At 44.1% G+C, this 22,225-nt stretch overlaps 1 protein-coding gene across 1 annotated transcript in view; it reads right to left on the reverse strand.

Annotated features, from left to right (window-relative positions):
* sntg1 (syntrophin, gamma 1) overlaps positions 1 to 20,059 on the reverse strand; it is a 43,032-nt gene extending 22,973 nt beyond the window's left edge. Inside the window, exons 1-4 of the mRNA XM_019879024.1 lie at positions 19,508 to 20,059; positions 5,797 to 5,990; positions 4,513 to 4,562; positions 439 to 573 (exon numbers count right to left, since the gene is read on the reverse strand). Coding sequence (XP_019734583.1) covers positions 439 to 573; positions 4,513 to 4,539 — 162 coding nt within the window. The 5' untranslated portion in view covers positions 4,540 to 4,562; positions 5,797 to 5,990; positions 19,508 to 20,059. The remainder of the gene's footprint in view (positions 1 to 438; positions 574 to 4,512; positions 4,563 to 5,796; positions 5,991 to 19,507) is intronic.
* Positions 20,060 to 22,225: the final 2,166 nt, after the last annotated feature.

Here is a 22,225-nt window from a genome sequence, read left to right on the forward strand (position 1 = left end):
CATCCCAGGGGCCACTGAAAACATTCTCGCGGGCCGGATTTGGCCCGCGGGCCGGCACTTTGACATATGTGGTCTAGGCCTCTGCTAAAATAACGGCAAATGAACCATGAATGAATGTGGAAGACGGTTTATTTCTATGCAGTAATGTAATTAGTCGTGAACTTGCACTCTTTAAAGTGTTCTCAATGATAAGTTGGACCCTATTGTTTTACCAACTATTGTGGAACGATTCTACATCGGCAACACACACACACACACACACACACACACGCACGCACGCACGCACGCACGCACACACACACACACACACACACACACACACACACACACACACACACACGCGCGCGCACACGCATGCACACACACTCACAGCCTCCTGTTATCGTTTGTTTGCAGTAGTTGAGTGCGTACATGTGAGTGATGTCAGCGGTTACTTACGCTTGAATAGAAAGGTTCTCCCGACACGCAGATGACATCTTGCTCCTGAATGGTCAGAATATCTTTAGCCAAGTGCAGTCGGATATTAAACGGCTCCTCATTACCTTCTTGCATCAAATAAATCCCAGTCTTTGTCTGCGAACATTGGGAAAGATAACATCGTTCATCGGGGCTGAATTAAGTGGCCATGAAATGAAATGTCGGCAAGGCCGCTGGTGGCGAAATGAACATTGCAAATTAGACGGCTTTGCCGGTGAGCGTTATTGCCTTTGCTTGGTGACGCACATACACACAATCCTAAAAAGAAAAAGTTTTCCTGGCCTAAAGAAGCAGTGAAAGTGAACAGGTGCCGTTGTCACCTCCTTGCATGACACAAGCAGCAGGACTGTGATTCTAATCACGCATTTAAACACGCTCATTTGCATCAATTTGCATGGCGCCACCGCTTCCCCTCCCCGGCTAATTACGATGCCTGTCTGCCCTTGACTTGAAAGGGTCTAAATAAAGAAGGCACCTTCACCTGACACGACTGCTAAGAGAAAAGGAGCCACCCCATGTCAGTGTGTTTGTCACCCATCATCACTTAACAAGGCTGTGCCGCATGCGTGCAATATGTTAGCTCCACTGCAGGTCAGTTATCTTTCACTGCTAATGAGCAGCGCAGAAGAACGCGGCCTCCGCTCCTGCACTCGCAGCTGCGGGGTGACGGATGGAATCAGAGGAAGACAGTGTGTTTTCCTTCGCCTATCTCGGATGCACGCGCGTGTGAGTGTGTGAGAGAGAGAAAACAAGAGGACATGGCTCGCTCGACACAGGCAGGGTCAGAGAACGCCTCACGAGGATGAGCGCCGGTGACCTGTGCCGAGGCTCGCATTGTTCCTAATTGGCCTCATCTCTCCTCTCATCGCACGCCTCGCTATCCCATCATTAGCCACGACATCATCTGTAAGCAGGCACACACACCCGCATCATGTAGTGCACTGCATGCAGCAGCTGTGTTGCTCAACCTTAATCACGCCACAGGGACAACACTTACTTATGCTGTAGAATAGGCAACATGTATTTTTTGGCCCAAAGATTTCAATCTAAAATGGAACTACTTTCAAATGTAAATTATTGAAATTTATGGCAACAATGTACGCAGTTAGCACAACAAAGCAAGCAAGGTGTTTGCTCCGAAATACGTTTTATTTAACTTGTATCTTTAAGTTGGGGGGAAAAAAAGCCCAACTAAAATTTGATCAGTTTGTTGCCTTGAAATTTTCAGTTCACCCAACATTGTTTTTTTTTGTTTTTTTACAGTACTGTATACAGGGCACAAGCGATTATTTGGTCGAGAATTTTTTTCAGCTCATATTGGCACTTTAAAAACAACAACAATAATAACACATTGGCAAAAAAAAATCTGAAAAAATGAGAGGATATTAGCCAATTTAATACTTACTATTTGATAGAGGAGTGATCCTGACCCAATAGCAGCATCGGCCTTCTTTCTTTTGTTTTTTTTTTGCACATCCAACAACTAAGCGTATTCAGCGAATGATATCACACATTTTTTTAACCTCCCAAAATGGAATTCGTTAGAGAACAGATTCAAGGCACTCTGCTCCAAACCTGGTTAAACCATTCCTTAAATGGGACTAATACAAGCACTAAGGTAGATTGTATGGTTACACTCTCACGCCTTGAGGGAGCATCCGTTGAACGACTCACAGCAAAACAAACAACATGCTCGCTCGACCCACTCCCCCGAGGAAGCTTGTTAAAGCGCCATTTCAAATCCGAGATTTTTCTTTTCTATTGTTAATGTTTCTCTCCTTTGATACGGTATATCTGCAGCTTTCAAGACAGCCATGATAGGACCCTTACTTAAAAGATCCAACCTCGATTAATGATCACATGGCTTTTCGCAATCGAGTTGAACTATTTCAGCATGTTCAGGGCAAATCATTCTACTGAGATGGGCCCTCACAAAAGTGCTCAAGGATCTTTTATTAGCTTTGGACTCCGAGAGCTCATCAATATTATTATTACCTGACCTTTGCCCTGCCTTTGTTTCTGTCGATCATAATGTACTGCTAGATCGCCTTGTCTTTAAAGGCTTAGAATGTCCCTGTTTGAAATCTTATATCGCAAAGAGAGAGCACCATGTATTTCATGGTAATATGACCTCTGAGTACTATAATGTTACCTAAGGGGTCCCGCAGGGATCGATACTTTGCACTTTGTTGTTCCGCTGTCGATGCTGCCACTCGGAGATACATATCATTCGTAAGTATGACATTAGCTTTCACTGTCATGCTGATGGGATTCAATTTTGCCTTTGGAGCTAACTCACCCATGCAAGAGCTATAACCTAGCGGCATGCCTTGTTCAAATTAGGCACTGGATGTTTTGTAACTTCTTGCATCTTGACTCTGACAAAACCAAAACGATGGTTATTGGTCCTTCCAGACACGGGCACCTGACTGAGGATGCCTCTCTGGGCTTGGACAAAAGTAGCCAAAGTGACTCAGCAAAAAAGAAAAAAATGGGTGTTATATTTGACCCACCTCTCTTCCTTCAACTGCATATGGAGAGCAATACTAGAAATGTGTTTTTGCACCATCACATATTTCCCAGATACTTCCCATTGTATGCATGAATGATGAATTTGGCAGCACACCTTGACTATTGAATTGTATGTTACTTGTGGGTCTTCCCATGTTTAGTCATATAAGCCCGCAGTTAGTACGAGATGCAGTAGCAAGACAAAAGGCCTCTATTTTTATAGATACCTGTATCGGTTTTTGTGCCAGGGCAAGTCTAGTTTGCCTAGTTTTACCATCTTTGGGAATTTGGCACAGCGCTGTGCGCCTTTCTGGGCAATTTGGTGAAAGGAAGTAGATTAGACTTTAGGCCAGATGAAACTAGATCTGAGTTGCGGCGTAGGTAGGGTGACATGATTTTGGTGGATTTGATCAAGGCACAGGCAGACAGATGCTGAGACATGAGTGGTGGATGTCATCGGAATTCATTCATAAATATGACAACAGCATGCATCAACCTCTCTGAATCATCGTAGGAATCAATTCATTGAACAAAATATTACTGTTAGCATTATTAGCATTTATATATTTTTAAAAATGCCCTCCTGACCAGTCCAGCGAGTCAGTTGAGCTTCCGTCTTGGGAACCACGTGCCTCTTCTGCAATGAATTTCAAGGGAATGAGGGCAGCTACTTCCATCTATCCATCCATCCGCCCATCCTCACAAGGGTGGAGGGTATGCTGGAGCCTATCCCAGCTGTTTTCGGGCAGTAGGCGGGGAACACCCTGAACTGCTTGCCAGCCAAATGCAGGGCACACATAGACGAACATCCATCCGCACTCACACTCAAACCAAGGGACATTTTAGAGTGTTCCATTCACCTGCCCTGCATGTTTTTGAAATGGCACGGGGAGAACATGCAAACTCGCTGACCTCACTGATAGTCATGCTAACAAAAACCATACTTGCAATTGGGCACCCTAGGGTACAGTATTTGCGCCGGTATGCTGTCCCTTACACGGGAATGGTTATTATCCTTTAAAGAATGAACTGCAGAGCCCATTTGAACCCTGTTGCTAACCAGAATATTTACACTTGCTGAGGCACGTAAACACTTTTACAGAAAAAGTTTGTCGTAAATGAGTATTAAACCTGATCTTGCATTTCGGCATCTTTACCAAAGAACCAATCGACTCTGATGGGATGTTGTCGTGCCACAATGTTGTGTACACGCATGTTTACTTATTTGTTACACCCAATTAGCCTGGATTTGCTTTTCTGTATTTCTCGCGAATAGTCCTTTTCACTTTCACATGACATCAATTGTAAAATACCACTAAGATTGTTACTATATATTACTCCCAAAACAAAGACCTGACCGCTAACAGACGCCTATGCCACAGTTGAGTAAATGAAAGCCCCCCCGGCCACCATTTGCAGGAATAAGATATATATTCAATGCTCTGCATTAGCCACTTGTAAAAGCAGAAAGGGAAAACAAAATAAATGCTTTCCATTTCCAGAGATTGATTAAATGCTACCAACCTCTTCATTTGAGGTCTTGAAATCCATGTGCTAGCGTGCAGTGAGGGATTCTGCAGAGGAGAGAAACACAACTGAGTTATAGAGCGGCTGCAGCAAAAGCCCACAGCCAATTTAAACTGGCTTTGTTACCAGCAAGAAGCGCTTTCAAAAGAGGCTAGACCTTCATGGAAATGCTACGTAAAATCTCAAGAGACGTCTTATTCGAGGAGCAGAGAAGCAAAGGTTGTTAAAAACAGTTACATGAGGCGCGATATCTACAGCACTGTATATCGAAGGATATAAATGCATATAAATGATGCAGATGTATCTCAATAAATAAGAACAAAAATTCTGGATTTTTTTTTTTAGTAGCTCAATTTCAAGTGAAACACATTTCATTACAGAGGTTCAGTTGAATTAAATCATAGCATACAGTGCACCAAATTTCCAAATTCCCCATCTCAAGAAATTATTATACACTTATATTACAAATTAGATGGATATCATCCTCCGCAGTTTTTAATGAATATGTATAAGACGTATCGATGCGTTTCGCTTTTTGGATTGATCTACCGAACTCAGTTAACTTTTCTATTATATTCTAAATCAATGAGAAGCACCTGTTCACGAATGGAGGAAAAGATTGCCTTTTGAATGGATGAAAGCACATAGCAGCACTTGATACAAGACATTGCACTCAGAGATTAACGTTGTAAAGAACAACCAAAGTTTTGACACTTTTTTAATTCAAATATTTAAAAGTAATAAAGTACTCTTCAACACACAAACCACTCACGATCTAAAAGGCCACATGCTGTTTCATCAAGAGATCATGGAATCAAATGGAGCAGCCCGCTTCCATTCAACTTCCATTACAGCCACATTATATTCGTTTTGTTTGTAGCACAGCCATTTGTCCATTCACACTCATTTATGAATGAAAACCATAAGGTGAAAAAGCTAGCACATCTACTAGTCCATCGATACGTTATCCTTCTTTTGAAACTTGACTCCCCACAATGAATAACCTCTGGAATGAAGCAGCAAGAAATAATTCATGATCGCAAAAGGTGAGGATAAGGAGTGCTAATAAATGTTTCAATCCATCTCTCCCCATATAGAGAAGAGCTTTTCTTTTGTACTCCAGTGAGAAAGAAGGTTCCACGGATGCCATATCTGAGCCTTGCCTCATTTGCACAAAAGCAGCCCGCTCACTTTTCAGCAGACATAACAGCACTTGACTCGGCGACCAGACGTGAAACACAAAAGGCGGCTCCCGTGGCACCCGGTGGAGGGGAGACTCACTTCAACTAGAAAGGCCCCAACTGTTTTCATGTGGCAATCAGGCCATCGAGCATCCAGCTGATCCCAGATCAGAGTCACGCTGCTGCGAGCCGGCCTGTCCGCATCCCCGATGGACGCAGCAATCAGGGGCTGGGAGGATGGCAGGAAAGGGCGTACCTCACGGCGTCATCTCGGGGCCACTCGCTGGCGCAGAGCTGCGATAAGAAACAGAGACGGGAGAAGAGTAAATTCTCTGGTGAGGAAACGAGAGTGAATGTTGCTGATTAAACACTTGAGAGGGGAAGGGATATGGAACCAGATGCAATTGGCGGCTGCTATTCCTCACATAAACAGGAGATTTGAGAACAAGCTTCATTCTGGAGAACAATGTCGGGCTTGTAATACCCCGTCAATATGCAATTAGCTCATATTCTTGCATTTTGTAAGAACAACACGCGCCTCTTGTTAGGATGCCTTGCTGGCTGCAGGCCACCTTTCTGATGAGACGCAGTGTTGCCACCATCATACAGTTAGTGCTCTACAGCATGAAAAAAATGAATCAAATAAACACAAATATACTAGTTGGTTCCAAGCTGCATTCTACGGATAAATCACCCACCGCTGAATATTATACAGAAAGAAACCCTTAATAGAATTTGAAAATGTATATGTCTGAGTCCCATCTGGACCAGGAGTGAGCGATCCGCAGAGCATTTGAGGAGGATAAACGCTGAAATGTAAAGCAATGACCTTCATGTAATAGCTCAGGGATGCACTCAAATATTAATCGCATATTTCAGTTCAACTCGAAAGCTTTCTTACATGGAGGTTACATCTTTGCTCGTCCACTGGAAAAACATTGCTTGCAGTTTTATCAAAGCTCAATTAGGACGAAACAATAACGCAACAAAAGCATGTGACTGGTTTTAGTCATCCAGTGGGTTTTCTGACCTACATTCATATACAGTAAACCAGGTTGCATGTTCACGGTCCCACTATTGGCTGTTTTGTTGTTGTTGTTGTTGTTGTTTTTTGTACAGTTAACGATATAGGGCCACGACATGGTGGCGCACTTATTTAGCTTGAGACGCTGTAAATAAAGGAAGAAAGTAGTTGAGCACAGTGTCATTTTGGTTGATAATGATTGAATGTCACTTATGGAAATCCTGCTCTTTTCAGCATATACAGAATATACATAACATGTCTATCAAACCAATGACAAATAATTTTGAAGAAAGACCTTTCATTTGATTTCTGACACAAGGCAGAACTGTCATTCTGCAACCCAGAATTGAAGTTCAAAATATAACACAAACAGCTCACTCTGATTAAGGATTCATTTGCAAGAAATTAACATAATGGACAACTCCATGAGTTTTAGGGCCCTGTTTTCATAGACAGGCGCCCGCGTGCTTGGTATAAAAATGGCCGCACCATCATTTTCGTGTCGGGGCAAATTTACTCACTGTGTTTGGGACCGTAATCCTAAAGCTAGCCCTATACCTACCCCTAACAGCCCTAACCAGGCTAACCCACATGCTTGCCTTACCCACTAACTCTCGCGCCGAACGCCTATCTATCGTTCTGACCCAAATCCTACCCGTATAAATAGCCCGAAGCTAAAGATAAAATACGATTACTAACCCCTTTGGAGCTGGTTGGCGAGCAGAATTGATGTGCTTCTATTGCCTCATTAGTGAGTCACCGTGTGTTGCATTGCCCTATTAAGGGTTAAAAAGTAATTTGTTGTAATCCTGCCAAGACGAAGCTCTCGAATCATACGACCGTAACGTGGACTCAGCTGCTCAATAATGGGATTGTATTTCGATGCAACAAAACAACAACAACGGCCCCAAATTGGCATAGGGTGAAGTTTATAATGGTGTATTGATCAAAGTATTATTTATTGAATTGCTGTGGGAATACCTGGCAGCTAAATCAATCAGTAACGTCCCGCTCTGGTGTACTATAATGTATACAGAGCAGAAGGGCAACAGTGATGGGGAAAGCCAGTGATGTGTGTGAGCGTGCTCTAAATGAGTTGCGCAGAACATCTAAAGATGTGAGAGAAAGCTCCTATAAAAAGAAATGTCCTATCTGAAAAACGCCTCGCGTTTCTCAATTCAAAGGTTCAGACCCTTTGTTGCCTTTTAAGTTGAGTCAGCGAAAGTGTTTTCCTTTCTTTCTTTTTTTTTTTAAACAATCACTCCATCAGATATTTGCAGCGCCACCAACTTTGCCAGAGCCGCGTTGCCTGCGACACAATGGAGAGGAGATTGGCTGAATGAGGCAAAGATGATACACGGGACATCTCCATCTCCGAGACCCGATGACATGAGGCAGCTGTCGGCGCCGCGTGCTCCTGAAAATCGAGTTTTACTGGAAAATTGATGCCGGCGTCACGTCCAATGCATTTTACTTCGTGGAACAGATACGAGAGAGCACTTACACAATCTATCTGCTTATTTGAGTATTATGCAAGGGCGACACACATATCCACTTTTTGAGATCTACAAAAGTAAATGGCAATGAATAGGTGAATGCATGAGCCCTGGAATACAGTCAGTGCTCATGTATTTGTACTGTACTGTTGAGGAGACTGGGGCAAGTTGAGCCTCCCATTCTTCCTAAGATAACATTAAAAACAAAAAACAAAAAAACGGCTTAGTTTGGGAGATGGCCAAGAACCTGATTGTCACTCCGTCAGAGCTCCAATGGTCCACTGTGGAAGGAGGAAATCCTTCCAGGACAACCATCTCTGGAACCAGCTACCAATTAAGACTTTGGAATACATTTGCAATCAAATAGGGATGAAAAAAAAATACTTTTTACGTTTTATGGAGCACTGCGAGTTGACTTTTTGAAATTGATTCTATTTTGGAATAGGGCAACACAGTACGGGAATAAAAATGAACAAATTCCTGATGGAATCTATGCGGCGCCAAATAGTTTATTTATTTATTTTTTAACTAGTATTGTAAAAGTTTTGTCCTAATTTCTCTCACAGATTATAAAGCACATACTGTGGCTCAAGGGATTTTTTGGGGTCTGCGCTTTACTCAATGTCATTTGAGCTGCAGTTAAACGTCTACCAATTAAGACTTTGGAATACATTTGCAATGAAATAGAGGGAAAAAAATACTTTTTACGTTTTATGGAGCACTGCGAGTAGACTTTTTGAAATTTATTCTATTTTGGAATAGGGCAACACAGCACGGGAAAAAATGGACAAATTCCTGATGGACTCTATGCAGAGCCAAATGGTTTATTTATATATTTTTTAACTAGTATTGTAAAAGGTTTGTCCTAATTTCTCTCACAGATAATAAAGCACGTACTGTGGCTCAAGGGATTGTTTGGGGTCCGCGCTTTACTCAATGTCATTTGAGCTGCAGTTAAACAACATTGTTTATGACTATAGCTGGGAATGGTCATTATTTATTTAGGTTTCCTGATCTGCGAGCACTTGGATGGCTTTGTGCCTCTGTGAGATACAGGTGGCACATTTGAGGGGCAAACGACAAAAGAAATGGGATAAGACTGCAGACGGTGACATTTGAAGACACCGGAGGACTTTCACCACATAACAAATGCAAATATTAAACACTGAGAGAAATAAATTGCAATTTCTTAATGATTAATTGCCGCTGCAAGCATGTGGAGATTGGATTGAAGCCAGCGAAAGACCTGAAAATGGTCACCTTTGTCGAGGTTTTTGTGGACTGAAATTGAAGTCAATTTGAGATAACATTCTTAAAAAACGTTGGCGGAGGCTGAATGACTGTGCAGGTAACAATGTTGAATTTGGACCGCCTTCTTCTTTGACCATCTTGGTAACAACATTGGTTTTATTTATTCTATGTATAGCGGCCCAGTGGTTAGCACGTCGACCACACAGTGCAGAGGTACCGAGTTCAATTCCAGCTGCGGCCTCCCAGTGTGGAGTTTGCATGTTCTCTCCGGGCCTACGTGGGTTTTCTGGCCAGCGAAAGACCTGAAAATGGTCACCTTTGTCAAGGTTTTTGTGGACTGAAATTGAAGTAAATTTGAGATAACATTCTTAGAAAAGGTTGGCGGAGGCTGAATGGTTGTGCGGGGAACAACGTTGAATTTGGACCGCCTTCTTCTTTGACCATCTTGGTAACAGCATTGGTTTTATTTATTCTATGTATAGCGCCCAGTGGTTAGCGCGTCGACCTCACAGTGCAGAGGTACCGAGTTCAATTCCAGCTGCGGCCTCCCAGTGTGGAGTTTTCACGTTCTCCCCGGGCCTGCGTGGGTTTTCTCCGGGTACTCCGGTTTCCTCCCACATTCCAAAAACATGCATGGCAGGCTGATTGAACACTCGAAATTGTCCCTCGGTGTGAGTGCGGATGGTTGTTCATCACTGTGTGCACTGCGATTAGCTGGCAACCAGTTCAGGGTGTCCTCCGCCTACTGCCTGAAGACAGCTGGGATAGGCTCTGCCACCTCAGCAATGCATGCAGGAAGTCGCAAAGCAAACCTCACCAGGCGGATGATGTCAAGTTCACAGACTGGTTAAGTGGACACTTGGCAAAAAAAAAAATCATTAAGATAATAATTTCTATTATGATTGTGAGAATTCAATTTAGGAATGAAATACGATGACATTCATCACATATTTTATGTCTGCCTGGGCCACTTGGCCTTTCTGACTGTGATGCATGTCTTCCGCCAGAAGATATCAACTTGTCGCACACTCGACACACAAGGTGAGGACGCGCCGAGTCAGCGGTTTTCCCATAAGACGCAAGCTCCCCCACCCCCTCGATTTTATCGCAGGACGAAACTACGATTTTGCGTGATTCCTAATGGGCTCATTCATTGTCTGGTGGCCTTTTTATGAACAGCCCCACTGTTCATCTCTAAGCCCCGCCCACTTTGTTCAGATTGGTCAGCATCTGGAAGGCTGTGAGTGGTCATTCGGCTCACTTTTGATCCGGCAGTTTTAAGGGCGTACTGTGTGCCGGTCCCTGTACATTTCATCCTTTATGGCCTTTATTTGCGTGGACGTGTTTCTCTGCCTCCCGCTCAGACACACGCTCGGATCGATCGCTCGCTCGAGATGGAGACACGTCTCATCGTGTTTTCAGTCCTCTGAGAACATTTGTCCAAATAGGACTGTGTCATGGAGCTCCGGGCCCCGCGTACACGATGAGTGATGGGCACAGCGGTAAATTAGTGCACTCATTTATAGGCTGTGCTCTTGGCCTTTCTGACTGTGATGCATGTCTTCCGCCACAAGATATCAACTTGTCGCAAACTCGACACACAAGGTGAGGACACGCCGAGTCAGCGGTTTTCCCATGAGACGGAAGCTCCCCACACCCCCTCGATTTTATCACAGGACAAAACTACGATTTGCGTGATTCCAAATGGGCTCGTTCATCGTCTGGTGGCCTTTTTATGAACAGCCCCACTGTTCATCTCTAAGCCCCGCCCACTTTGTTCAGATTGGTCAGCATCTGGAAGGCTGTGAGTGGAACCTCACCAATCACATTGTGGACTTCATGTTTAATCGCCGTGCTGATAGTTCCTTGATATTTGCCAGCGATTATATTAAATTGCAGCTCTTACTGATAAGAATCTTTTATTGTGCAATGCTTAAACAACCGCAGATTTTGAAACTACCCCGTTTGTTGAGTGTGTTTAATGAAATGACCAACTAACCGCTTTGATAAACATTTAATGATACCTATTGTGCAGCTCCGCTCAGGCCACTTGTCTTTTTTCTTTTTTCTTCTGAGTTGATGGTGTTGCCGAAAATGGCTTCTGCCGGTGCTTATTCCGTCAGTATTTGAAAGCTACCATTCAGTAGTCCATCTGCCAGCGAACACGGCAGTCCATCAATGACGGACCTTCCGTTGGTCCTGACCGACGGACGCAAATACCCACCTCTGATATTTTGCCTAATGTTCAACGTACACTTGGAGCGTCTGACGTTGTGACAGATGATGGTCCGTGGCTAAGCGGATTGGGCGTCTTAATCGTGTTATCAGACACAAATGAGCACAAAGCTTGTAATGTGCCACTAAATAGAAGCCTAATTACTGCATCTGTGCGAGCAGACCCTGAGTGTAAATACATGCATGGAGCAGCCGCAGCGAAGGCTCGAGCAACCGCGGCCGGGAAACGGCAGCCCAAAACCTTCAAGCCCTCAACCATCCCGCCGATTAGTTATGAAGTCAAACTGTGCGAAGGGTTAGCCGATCGGTCTCGGGGAATACGTGAAACTAAATGTACATTTTATTGCTAATTAAAGCAGTGAACGTGAAGTTGAACTTCTTTTTTTTCACGTGCCTGAAGAGCTAAAGAGCTCAAATATGCAGCAATGAATGGCTGTAACTCTTCACTCCCAGCAGAGCCATTTTAAAGCATCTATATTTTAAAATCCAGCATGAATACTTCATCCTGATTTAGAAATGGGATACAGCACAGTGAAAGCTCTCAAAATGAAAGCTCCTGAGGTCGATCTGAATTTCGCTTTTAAGGAAATATACGCCTCTGGAAGTTCAAGTTCGAAACAAAGTTACATATTTTGCTTATTTTGAACATTTTTGCGACACTTATTCCAAAAAGAGGAGCAATCTCAACAGAAGAAGGCTTTTAACCACTCCCCTCCTGCCTCGCAATACCCAACCACTTCCTCGTCCAAGCGCAAAACACAACAGGTAGGTTGCTTCAACAAGAGCATCTGGTGAAAAAGATTTTTTTTCCTTCTTTTTACACACACCTGTCTTGCACGCCTTTCAATTCCTCCCATCCAGACTAGACTACTGACACTCCCACCGTGCACAACCCTCCCCGAAGAGATGTGACTCATTGAAGTTTGAGGCTGGCTGTAAATCAGGGAGCATGAAATTTTTCGGAGGCTTGTGTAAGTCATAGAAATACCATTTAAAATTCTCTACTGTGTAACAATACTCCTGGGCACGTATTCTTTGTCCTCAGCAATGCAAAAACAACATTACTGCAGCTTACTGAGTCACCAAAGTTGTGAAACACTTCTGTTTGTCTGCTTGATCAAATACACTGCCGACTAGTCATACACACTTAAAGGTGTAAAGTTATGTGATTACTCAGTTTTTCCCCTGTCAATGGTGAAAGAGCAATTGCATGCTATTTTATTAATTTAATTAAGTATTTTTCCAACAAAAATAGAGAGAATAACACAGATGCTTTATGTTATGAGTCAATAAGTGCCTAAATATTCAATTCATTTGAAGCTTGTTAGGCCGAATCAAAGCTCAGACAATCGATAGCAGTCCATTTCTCCGAGCTGCGGTTGGAAACATGAAAGCTTTGCGGCTCTCCTCCACACGGAGATCGTGTCATAGTTGCCCACCTATAATTAACGCGTGTGCATGCCAGGGCAAAGGTGCGCCGTCTGCCGCGTAGCAGGCCAGCTCCTGCAGGCGCTGGGGCGCGACGCTGGGCAAGCGTCAGTGCTGCAATCCGGTGCTGGAAAGGACTAAAAACCAACAAGAATGATTGCGTTTTTTTAATGGTGCAGTCTTCTGTTCTCCCCGTGCCTGCGTGGGTTTTCTCCAGGTACTTTGCTTTCTTCCCCACATTCCTTTATTGATCACTCTAATTTGATTGTGAGTGTGACTGGTTGTTTGTCTCTGTCTGCCCTGCGATTGGCTGGCAACAAGTTGAGGGTGTATCCCGCCTGCTGCCCGAAGACACCTCCAGCACACCCGCGACCCTCCAGGGTTGAGGATAAGCGGATTTGAAAATGAATGGATGGATAAGATAAACACTTGTATCAAGGATCGGCAAGTGGCGGCCTGTACTTCGATTCTGTAGTTCTGCTGCGATACGGTAAGCTTCTATTTCATTTACTCTCAGGACAATGCAACACATAAAATGATGAACGATTAGGCACGAATCACTCCAACGAAGATACAATAGCATGAGATTCTACCTAATTCTGATACAAAGCAATACTGTGTACTCCATTTATGATGTGATACAATTCAAATCACTCCAACTTAGTACATAATACGGTCTGCTCTGATCAATCCCAAATGTAGCCAAATATGGTGCAGCTCTTTAGGATGTGTTGTGCCCTGCTTCAAATATTTGTAGTGACGTTTGAAGCGATGCATCGTGAGGGATCTGAAATGAGACCTGTGATAGTTTTTCCAAACCGGGCCACACAATTATGCTGATGCATAGGAGCATATCTGACGATCCCCCAACGGACACACAAACACAAACACACACACACACACACACACATACACACACACACACACACACACACACACACACACACATACATCTCTAGTATGAGTATCCAACATCAAGCATTAACGAGCTTCTCATCAAACAAAGCTTTTACTCAACAGGCCACACGCAGAAGCTGTGTTCTTGTTCTGCCATCATAAGCACAACTGCAATCTGGGTTAATTGCCGCTGGGGGCTATTTGACTCTTCACAGGTTGAGTGAATTGACGAAGTTCCGAGGTGAGCAAGCGGGTAAGACAATTTGCAGCACACAATGCTCATCTTCAATCAAGCTGTTTAGCGGGTGGCGCTACTTTAGACAGTGAACTGTCAACTCTTGGCCTTCATCGGACGTGAGCCGACTTGGTCGCTTCCATGGAAATGGCATAGTCAAGATTTATTGGGGACTAAGGTGGTATGATATTGACACCTCAAAGTCAGCGGAGGTCGATTATATTTTCTTTCACTTCAATATAGTTCATTGGCACTAAGATGCCACAGGTAGCGCTTATTTTGTCTCAGTGAAGCTCCTCATATCACTTCAATATTGTTGCTTGCCACCAAGATGCAGCACTTGTTTTGTCTAAATCAGTGGTTCTTAACCTGGGTTCGATCGAACCCCAGGGGTTCGGTGAATCGGGCTCAGGGGTTCAACGGAGCCTCTGCCATGGACGGTAAGACACACGCGACTCAACATGTCAATTAGTTATGATGCGCCCGCTTGGCGATCACTGACTGCAGATGATCACATTACATCGATGACATCGCGAACTCAAGGGGGCTACAAAGGGCAAAGAAAATCTTGACTGATCCATCCCACCCTGGCAGGTGCCTCTTCAACCTTCTGCCCTCGGGCAGGAAATATAGAGTCATGAGAAGCCGGATCAACAGACACAGAAACACTTTCTATTCCTGGGCAGTCAGGCTGTTGAATGTCAATTCTTAAATCGTATGTATGTGAATGTGTAGGCCTATGGGAGTGCAATTTACTGTATACCTCATGATATCACTGACTGTATCTTTAATTAGGTCCGAAATAGTCCACATATTGTCATGATTCATATAATTTTGTAAGACAACTTTGACTGTATCTTAATTAGTGCCGAATAGTTTACATATTCTCATGTCAATGCCTGATTCATACAAATTCATATAATTTTGTAAGACAATCTATTTTAACCCCTCCTTGAACAGTGTATAGTCACAATTTTTAAAAATCCATTCCATAACGTTGAATCTCAATTTTTAAACATGTGTATGTGATAGTGTTTATGTCTAGGGGGAGTGCAATGTATTTATATATTTCACGATACACTTAGGGGGTGGAGGGTCCTGTAAAATCTCGTTGTAACAATTGTGCAATGACAATAAAGGATTCATTCATTAATTCATTGCTTATCCAATCAGTGCTGTGAGAAATTTAGTTTGCATAGTAGTCAACGTGTAGCTGTCGTGATAGTACGTTGTACAGTTTTTAAAAAAGGATACTTATCTTTTGAAATTTTATTTACTTTTTTCTGTTTTTAATAAATGTTTTTTTTAATATCTTGAATTTGTAATATATCTATCTATTTATATAAAAAAAAAAAAAAATCCTCGTCTCACCCTTCGGGTGGTGTCCATCCCCCCGTTCAGCTCGGGTCCTCTACCAGAGGCCAGGAAGCTTGAGGGTTCTGCGCAGTATCCTTGCTGTTCCCAGCACTGCACATTTCTGGACTGACATGTCCGATGTTGTTCCCGGGATCTGTTGCAACCACTCATCTAGTTTGGGGGTCACTGCCCCAAGTGCTCCGACCACCACAGGCACGACTGTCACCTTTATCTTCCAGGCTCTCTCCAGCTCCTCTCTGAGCCCTTAGTATTTCTCGAGTTTCTCATGTTCCTTTTTTCTGATGTTTCCATCACTTGGGACCGCTACATCCACTACAACGGCTTTCCTCTGCCCTTTATCTATGATCACGATATCTGGTTGGTTCGCCATTACCATCTTGTCAGTCTGGATCTGGAAGTCCCACAGGATCTTCGCTCTGTCATTCTCCACCACCTTCGGAGGTGTTTCCCATTTTGACCTTGGGGTTTCCAGTCCATACTCCGCACAGATGTTTTTTCACTAATGGAGGGTTCGGTGAATGTGTATATTAACTGGGTGGGTTCGGTACCTTTAAGAAGGTTAAGAACCACTGGGCTAAGTGAAACTCCTCAACTCACTCCAATTTAGTTAATTGGCACCAAGATGTGACAAGGACCACTCCTTTTGTCTCCTCAACTCACTTCAATATAGTTCATAGCACTATGCTCCATTTGACATGCATCGGATGTAAAAGACATTTTGCCGCCCATTAAAATATGACTTTGGATGCGCCTCCTAAGAGGGATTTCCCAAACCCGAAACTCCGCCCCCAACCCTTTGCACACCGCTGATGCCGCCAATCGTAAATGTTAAACCTATACAATATGCACAATTATAAATCCTCATTTCTTTTCCTCATCATCTGGGCCTGTCATATTTTTGTTTAAGATGTTAAAAAAAAAAAAGAATAAGTCATTGCGTGTGGCCCGCTTTAGCAACTGTGTTTAATTCATTCCTTAATTGCTTCCCGCATCGCTGTCACGCACCTCAAAATCAGTGGCTGCGTGCCGGGCGCATGCAGATGAGGCCGGTGCTCTTCAACGGGGTTGCCGCCTTTGCTTCATTAACCGACGCTCCCTGCTAAGCCGGACTACTGCTGCCTGATCGAGTTACCGACAGTCGCATATACGTCACCGCCTTTGCCACTTGGACACGCCGTGACCTGCTATGAAACCCACCACTCCATTTTTCTCTCGCCGGGGGAGCGCTGAGGTTAGATGGCGATGAAGATCTCCAGCAGTGCCACCTCTCAACTGCTCTCGAGCTCACTGCGCAGTGGTGGCTCTCATGTTGTTTTGGATCATACTGAAAGAGCGCGTGTCTGCCCTTCATGCTACAATCTACGCCAAGGTGGACCACGGGGATCATCACTTGGCACAGAGTCTTCTGTTTGTACTCTTTCCAGAGTCAAATAAGCCTTGTGAATGATCCTAATCCATCGCGCTAAAACATTTCGGACAGATGATTTCTTTGTGGGAACAGTTTCGGGAGGGTCCATAATGGTCCATAAAAGTGCGACTAGTTGGGTTTGGTGTGGAAGCCGACCATCAAACACCTACATGGGAAATGTTTTATTATTCCATAATCAGGAACCCTGAGTGGGCAACAAGTTTAGAAAGGAGTCCTTGGTTTAGGACCATCCCCACAAAGCAGGTTTCCAAGTTACAAACGGCACAAGGAGACATGCTCAATTATTTTCCATTCATGGCCTACAAATGTTTTTCATGCAAATATTCACTGCAATGATGAGTTTACTCCTGCCTCAGGTGTAGGTTACAATGAGGGTTGCGTACCCAGAAAAGAAGTGGAATGGGACAAACATTCCGGTTCGCCTGGAATTGATCAGATTTGAAGATGTTGGTGCTAAATTCCATTGCCTACAGTTGATCACACAAAAGCCGGTAAACATGAACAAAGAAGGACTAATGAGAAATGTGTCCACAACGGCGTTTTTCCTTTGTTTAACTTGGGGATTTCTTACAACAGGTGCATTTGATTTTGTTTTGACTTTTTAAACAAGATCTCGGTTGACAGTAGCAAAGAACTAGCTTAGTTGGTTTTACTTTTATCGTGCTTTTTTTTTTTTTTTTTTTGGGGGGTGGTGACTGAATCGATTTGATTTTCATAATTTCCGATGGAAGAAACCAGTTTTCTTCACAAGGCCTAAGTTCAGTGAGCATCAAAGGATTCCTTCTGCATGTGTTTTGCTTTGAGGGCGGTGGAGTTTTGCTGTGAAGTATTTGGCTATTTATTCCCATTATTTTCTATGGAAATTTTGTTTTAGATTCGAAGGTCACCAGAGACAATCATCAAGACTTCCTCTCCCATTCTGGCTTTTTTATGCCAGCTCGACCCTGAAACGGACTATTTGCAATTCAGTCAACTGTCACAGTTTTCCCATATTTTTTTGCATTTCAAGAATTCACCTTTTCACTCATTGACGAAACTTTTTGGGTAAACAATTCCCCATTACTTGCTGAAAAAAAATCTCACCAATGAGAACAGGCCAAAGACGTGTCTAATGTAAAAATTATGCTTTGCCGCCATCTTGAGCGAGGTGCTTCGTTTAGTCAAACAACAGCCTTTATCAAAAAGACCAAAAATGCTTTCCTGCCAACTTTTCGCATCTCGATGAGGGGTGTCCAAAGTGGGTCCTCAAGGGCCGATGTCCTGCCTGTTTTCCATCACTCCCTGCTGCAACACACCTGATTCAAATTGTAGCTACTTCAGAGCTTCCTGATGAGCTGATCCTTTTTTTTTTCACTATTTGCTCGGTTCCTCTCAATGTTGTATTGGAAGCAGGTCAATGACGGTATTTCTTTTTTCAGTTTTCCATATCATTTAAAAGCAAACACAGCAAACAACATTTGTGCCACAGGACCGCCTTGACTCCATCGAGTGGTCTCGCCTGAGGTGGGCAACAACGGGAAGAGGCTCCCTCCCACAATTGATGTCTCGCAACCAACATTTGCTACTAATCATGATGCCGCCACACAACCTATCCTGCTTGTATCTTTAAGGCGATTAATGTAGTCTGAATTTTAACGAGCCAGCAGGGGGTCCAGGCGAAGAAGCGGAGGCAACAAGAGATTATCGATTAGGTGAGCGGGAAAAGATAAAGTGCGGAGGAGCTCTTTTGTCCACACTAGGCCGTTGATCACGGCAGTCGGCGGGGAAACTTTGTGACACGCTCCTCGGGCCAATTAGCGTTGAATTCACAATGTGACACCTTTTGGGCGATCGTCTCATTTTCTACTTATCCAAGGTGCTCTTTGGCTTTCGGAAAAGGCGACAATCAGAGCTGGGTGTGAAGGTGGTCAACGCTCTGCCACATCAGACTGCTGCTGCTGACCTATGACCACCCCCGTGCTCAAGCTCAGTTTGTTGAGGGAGGGGGAGAACGCAAAGGGGGCACGAGGGGGAGATCGCGGATTTGCAAGTCTCGCAGGGCATCTTAAGGCGCAAACCCCGTCAAAATGGATTACAGAAGAGCAAAGGAGAGGATGAGCCTTTTTTTCCGGGAGCCAACATACATTGTGTGACACATCACAGATTTCAGCGGCTTTGGACCCCACATCAACCCCTCCATTGAACCTCCCTCCTGCCCCCAGTCGTTCCAGTGCATGCAGGAGTACTGAAACATTGCTTTGCGGTGCAAACAGCCCACATCAATGCCCAACCCACAGCAAAAAAAAAAAGATGTTAAGTCAAGTCACACCTATACAAGATTCGCTTCATTATGCATCCTATAGGCAGACTGGAATTCGTTCTCGTGCTGCATCAAGGCAACATGAGATAATTGATTAATTTTGGACTTAATAATCACAAAGGGCAATCAAGCCGTCTTACCTGATCGAACAGGTGCTGACGTCCTACGAGGCTGCTTTCCCTCTTGAAATCAACGCATGCAACGGGTGTTACGGAGCATCTCAGCCAGCGCCACAATGCATCCCTTGTGGCAGCATCGCCCACATGCCGCTCCACTCGCCTCAGCCTCCGAACACAACAGGAGAGATGGAACGATGGAAGCGGTGGAGGAAGAGAAGGGAGGGCAGGAACCTGCGCACCGCATCCGATTTTAGTGTATCTCCGCCGGTTTAAAAGCGCTCCCGAGAGCTCGCCATCTTCGCTCGCCGCCACCCTCGCGTCGCTCGCGCCGCCAGCAGGCGACTCAAGCCGGGCATCGGCGCCTCACCGTCCGTCCACTCGCTTGGCTTGGCCCACGCTGATGCGCACGCTCGATCGGAAGAGCGTGACACGCGCGGGTCCACTTTTTGCCCCCCTCCTTTTTCTTCTTGTGTAATCCTGCGCTGTTTGGGGACGTTTGGCGCTCGTCCCGCATCACAGGCGCACTGAAGGCGCGCAAAGATCTCGGTGCACGCGCGCGCACGCACCGCTTGTGCGCACACTGCGGCTTTAGGTGTGTGCGTGTGTGTGTGTGCGTGTGTATGTGTGTGTGCATACGAAAGACGAAAGCGTCATGTCTATCTATCTATCTATCTATCTATCCATCTATCTATCTATCTATCTATCTATCTATCTATCTATCTATCTATCCGTACAAAACGTTGAGCAATAATACAGACACTTGGCCACGTGTGCACGTGCAATGTTTGTGTCATGCTTATGTTTAACGCAATCGCTGCACGTTAACCGACACTTTGAACTCTACAAACAAACACACCGACTTGAAATAATCCACAAAGTCAACAAAAAGCCTGCGCTGATGTCGGGCACATGCATATTCATATTCGATGGCTTTGCTGCCTTTGTATTTATCTTTCATTATATTCCGATTTCATTCTATTCATCACAAACACAAAGCACAAAAATAGGCTGTGTTCGGCACAAGCAAATCCTCTTGATAGATATTCATGATGAATGTCACCTCACTTTAGAGAAATAAACGGGATGACTTGAAATAATCCACAAAAAAAGTCATTTTATTTTGTTGATTATTTGTAGCCAATGTATTTATTGATCTTTTGAGGTGTCCGTTTTTATGAGGCGTGATTGTCTTTACTATCAGTACAGGCTATGACACGAACATTGAGTGGCTGAGTCTACAGTGGATATTTTTTTTTTAACTCTATGGATTGTTTTTCCAGTCGTTCGGTTCATTTTTGTTGTGCAAGGTGTCACTTGGAAGGAATAACTCAGCAGTGTAAGTAGGTGACAAATTGGACATATGTCTGAGAACGCCATCGATTTTTTTTTTTTACTTTGTTGATTCTTTCCAGCCCTTGTTTTTATTTCTATTGTGCAAGGCAACAGTTAGCACAACAGGGGAGCAATTACATTATCATTTGAATGCAGCGGACTGGAGTTTGACCTTGTGGATTATTTATTCAGCGGTTCTGTTCTTTTCTTTTTGTTCACGGTGACATCATCGTGAGCGCTTTGGAATTTGGGGGGACTGTATGGATTTTTCCCAGACATTTTTTTTTCTATTCTATTGTCGTTTATCCGGAGAAGCCATGACATCATGTCTAAAACGTGGACATTGCATTTATGTGACTCAAGTGCATGTGAGCAGTTTTTGACTTTGTGGACTTTTTGTAGTCATTGCGATTATTTCTATTGTGCAAGGTGACAGTTAGCACGAATACGCTTCCAGTTATGTGAACGTGTGGGACTTGGAGTCTCTTTTGGAAATGCAACGGAGGACGCCAAGGACGAGGCCTCCTCTGTTGGAATGTGTCAAAACATTTTGAGCGTTCCTGGTCTGACGTGCCTCCTCATCTTCATCGTCACTTTTTTACTCCGAAAAACGCTCGGTCGCCAACGGATGCCTGATATTGATTTTTTAACATTACTTTCAATCGAAGCCTGGCGTTTTGGCATATAGATAATCTTCCCAAGCCTCAGTCATCCATGCGAGCCAAAAACTCTTGGAATTGTGCAATTACGTCGGAAAGATAAGCGATAAGGCTCACAATGAACATAACGTTGTCCCGACATAAGACGGCTTTTGCATATCTGCCGTGCATAGGGCTTCTCCACATCAGCCAAGCCAGCTCGCTTCCACCACCAGGCCACTGCTGAGATGTTCTTCAAACGCCCCCCACAAGTTGAACACAAGGGGGCGTCGACTGCCAACTTTGCTCCACTTAAATGTTCACTTCCAGCAAGCAGAGTCGGGTGGGGGACTAAAGTCATTATCGTTGTCGACCTTGAAAGGGAAAGGGAAGTGGGTGCACTTTTTTTTTTTTTTTAACATTTGCATTTCAAGGAGCAAACGCCTGATTGCATTAGTGGCTGGGGAAAGTGCTGCATTAGCTGAGGGCCCGTCACTCGACCAATACGTGGATGATGCGCACGTATAATGTGGCACTGTGCCGTTGGCACGTCAACAGTACGCAGTTACTCTCACAATCGTTGCACGATACACTGCATGCTGAATGACCGATAAAATTAAATAAATACCAAAAAAAAAAAGACTGTTGGCCTAGTGGATAATTGGATAGCATGTCGGCTTCACAGTGCAGACGTTTCGATTCCGGCTCCGGCCTTCTGTGGAGTTTGCATGTTCTCCCCGTGCCTGCGTGGGTTTTCTCCGGGTACTCC

The sequence above is a fragment of the Hippocampus comes genome, unplaced genomic scaffold (assembly GCF_001891065.2).
Source record: "Hippocampus comes isolate QL1 unplaced genomic scaffold, H_comes_QL1_v1.1 scaffold85, whole genome shotgun sequence".
NCBI classification, from domain to species: Eukaryota; Metazoa; Chordata; class Actinopteri; order Syngnathiformes; family Syngnathidae; genus Hippocampus; species Hippocampus comes.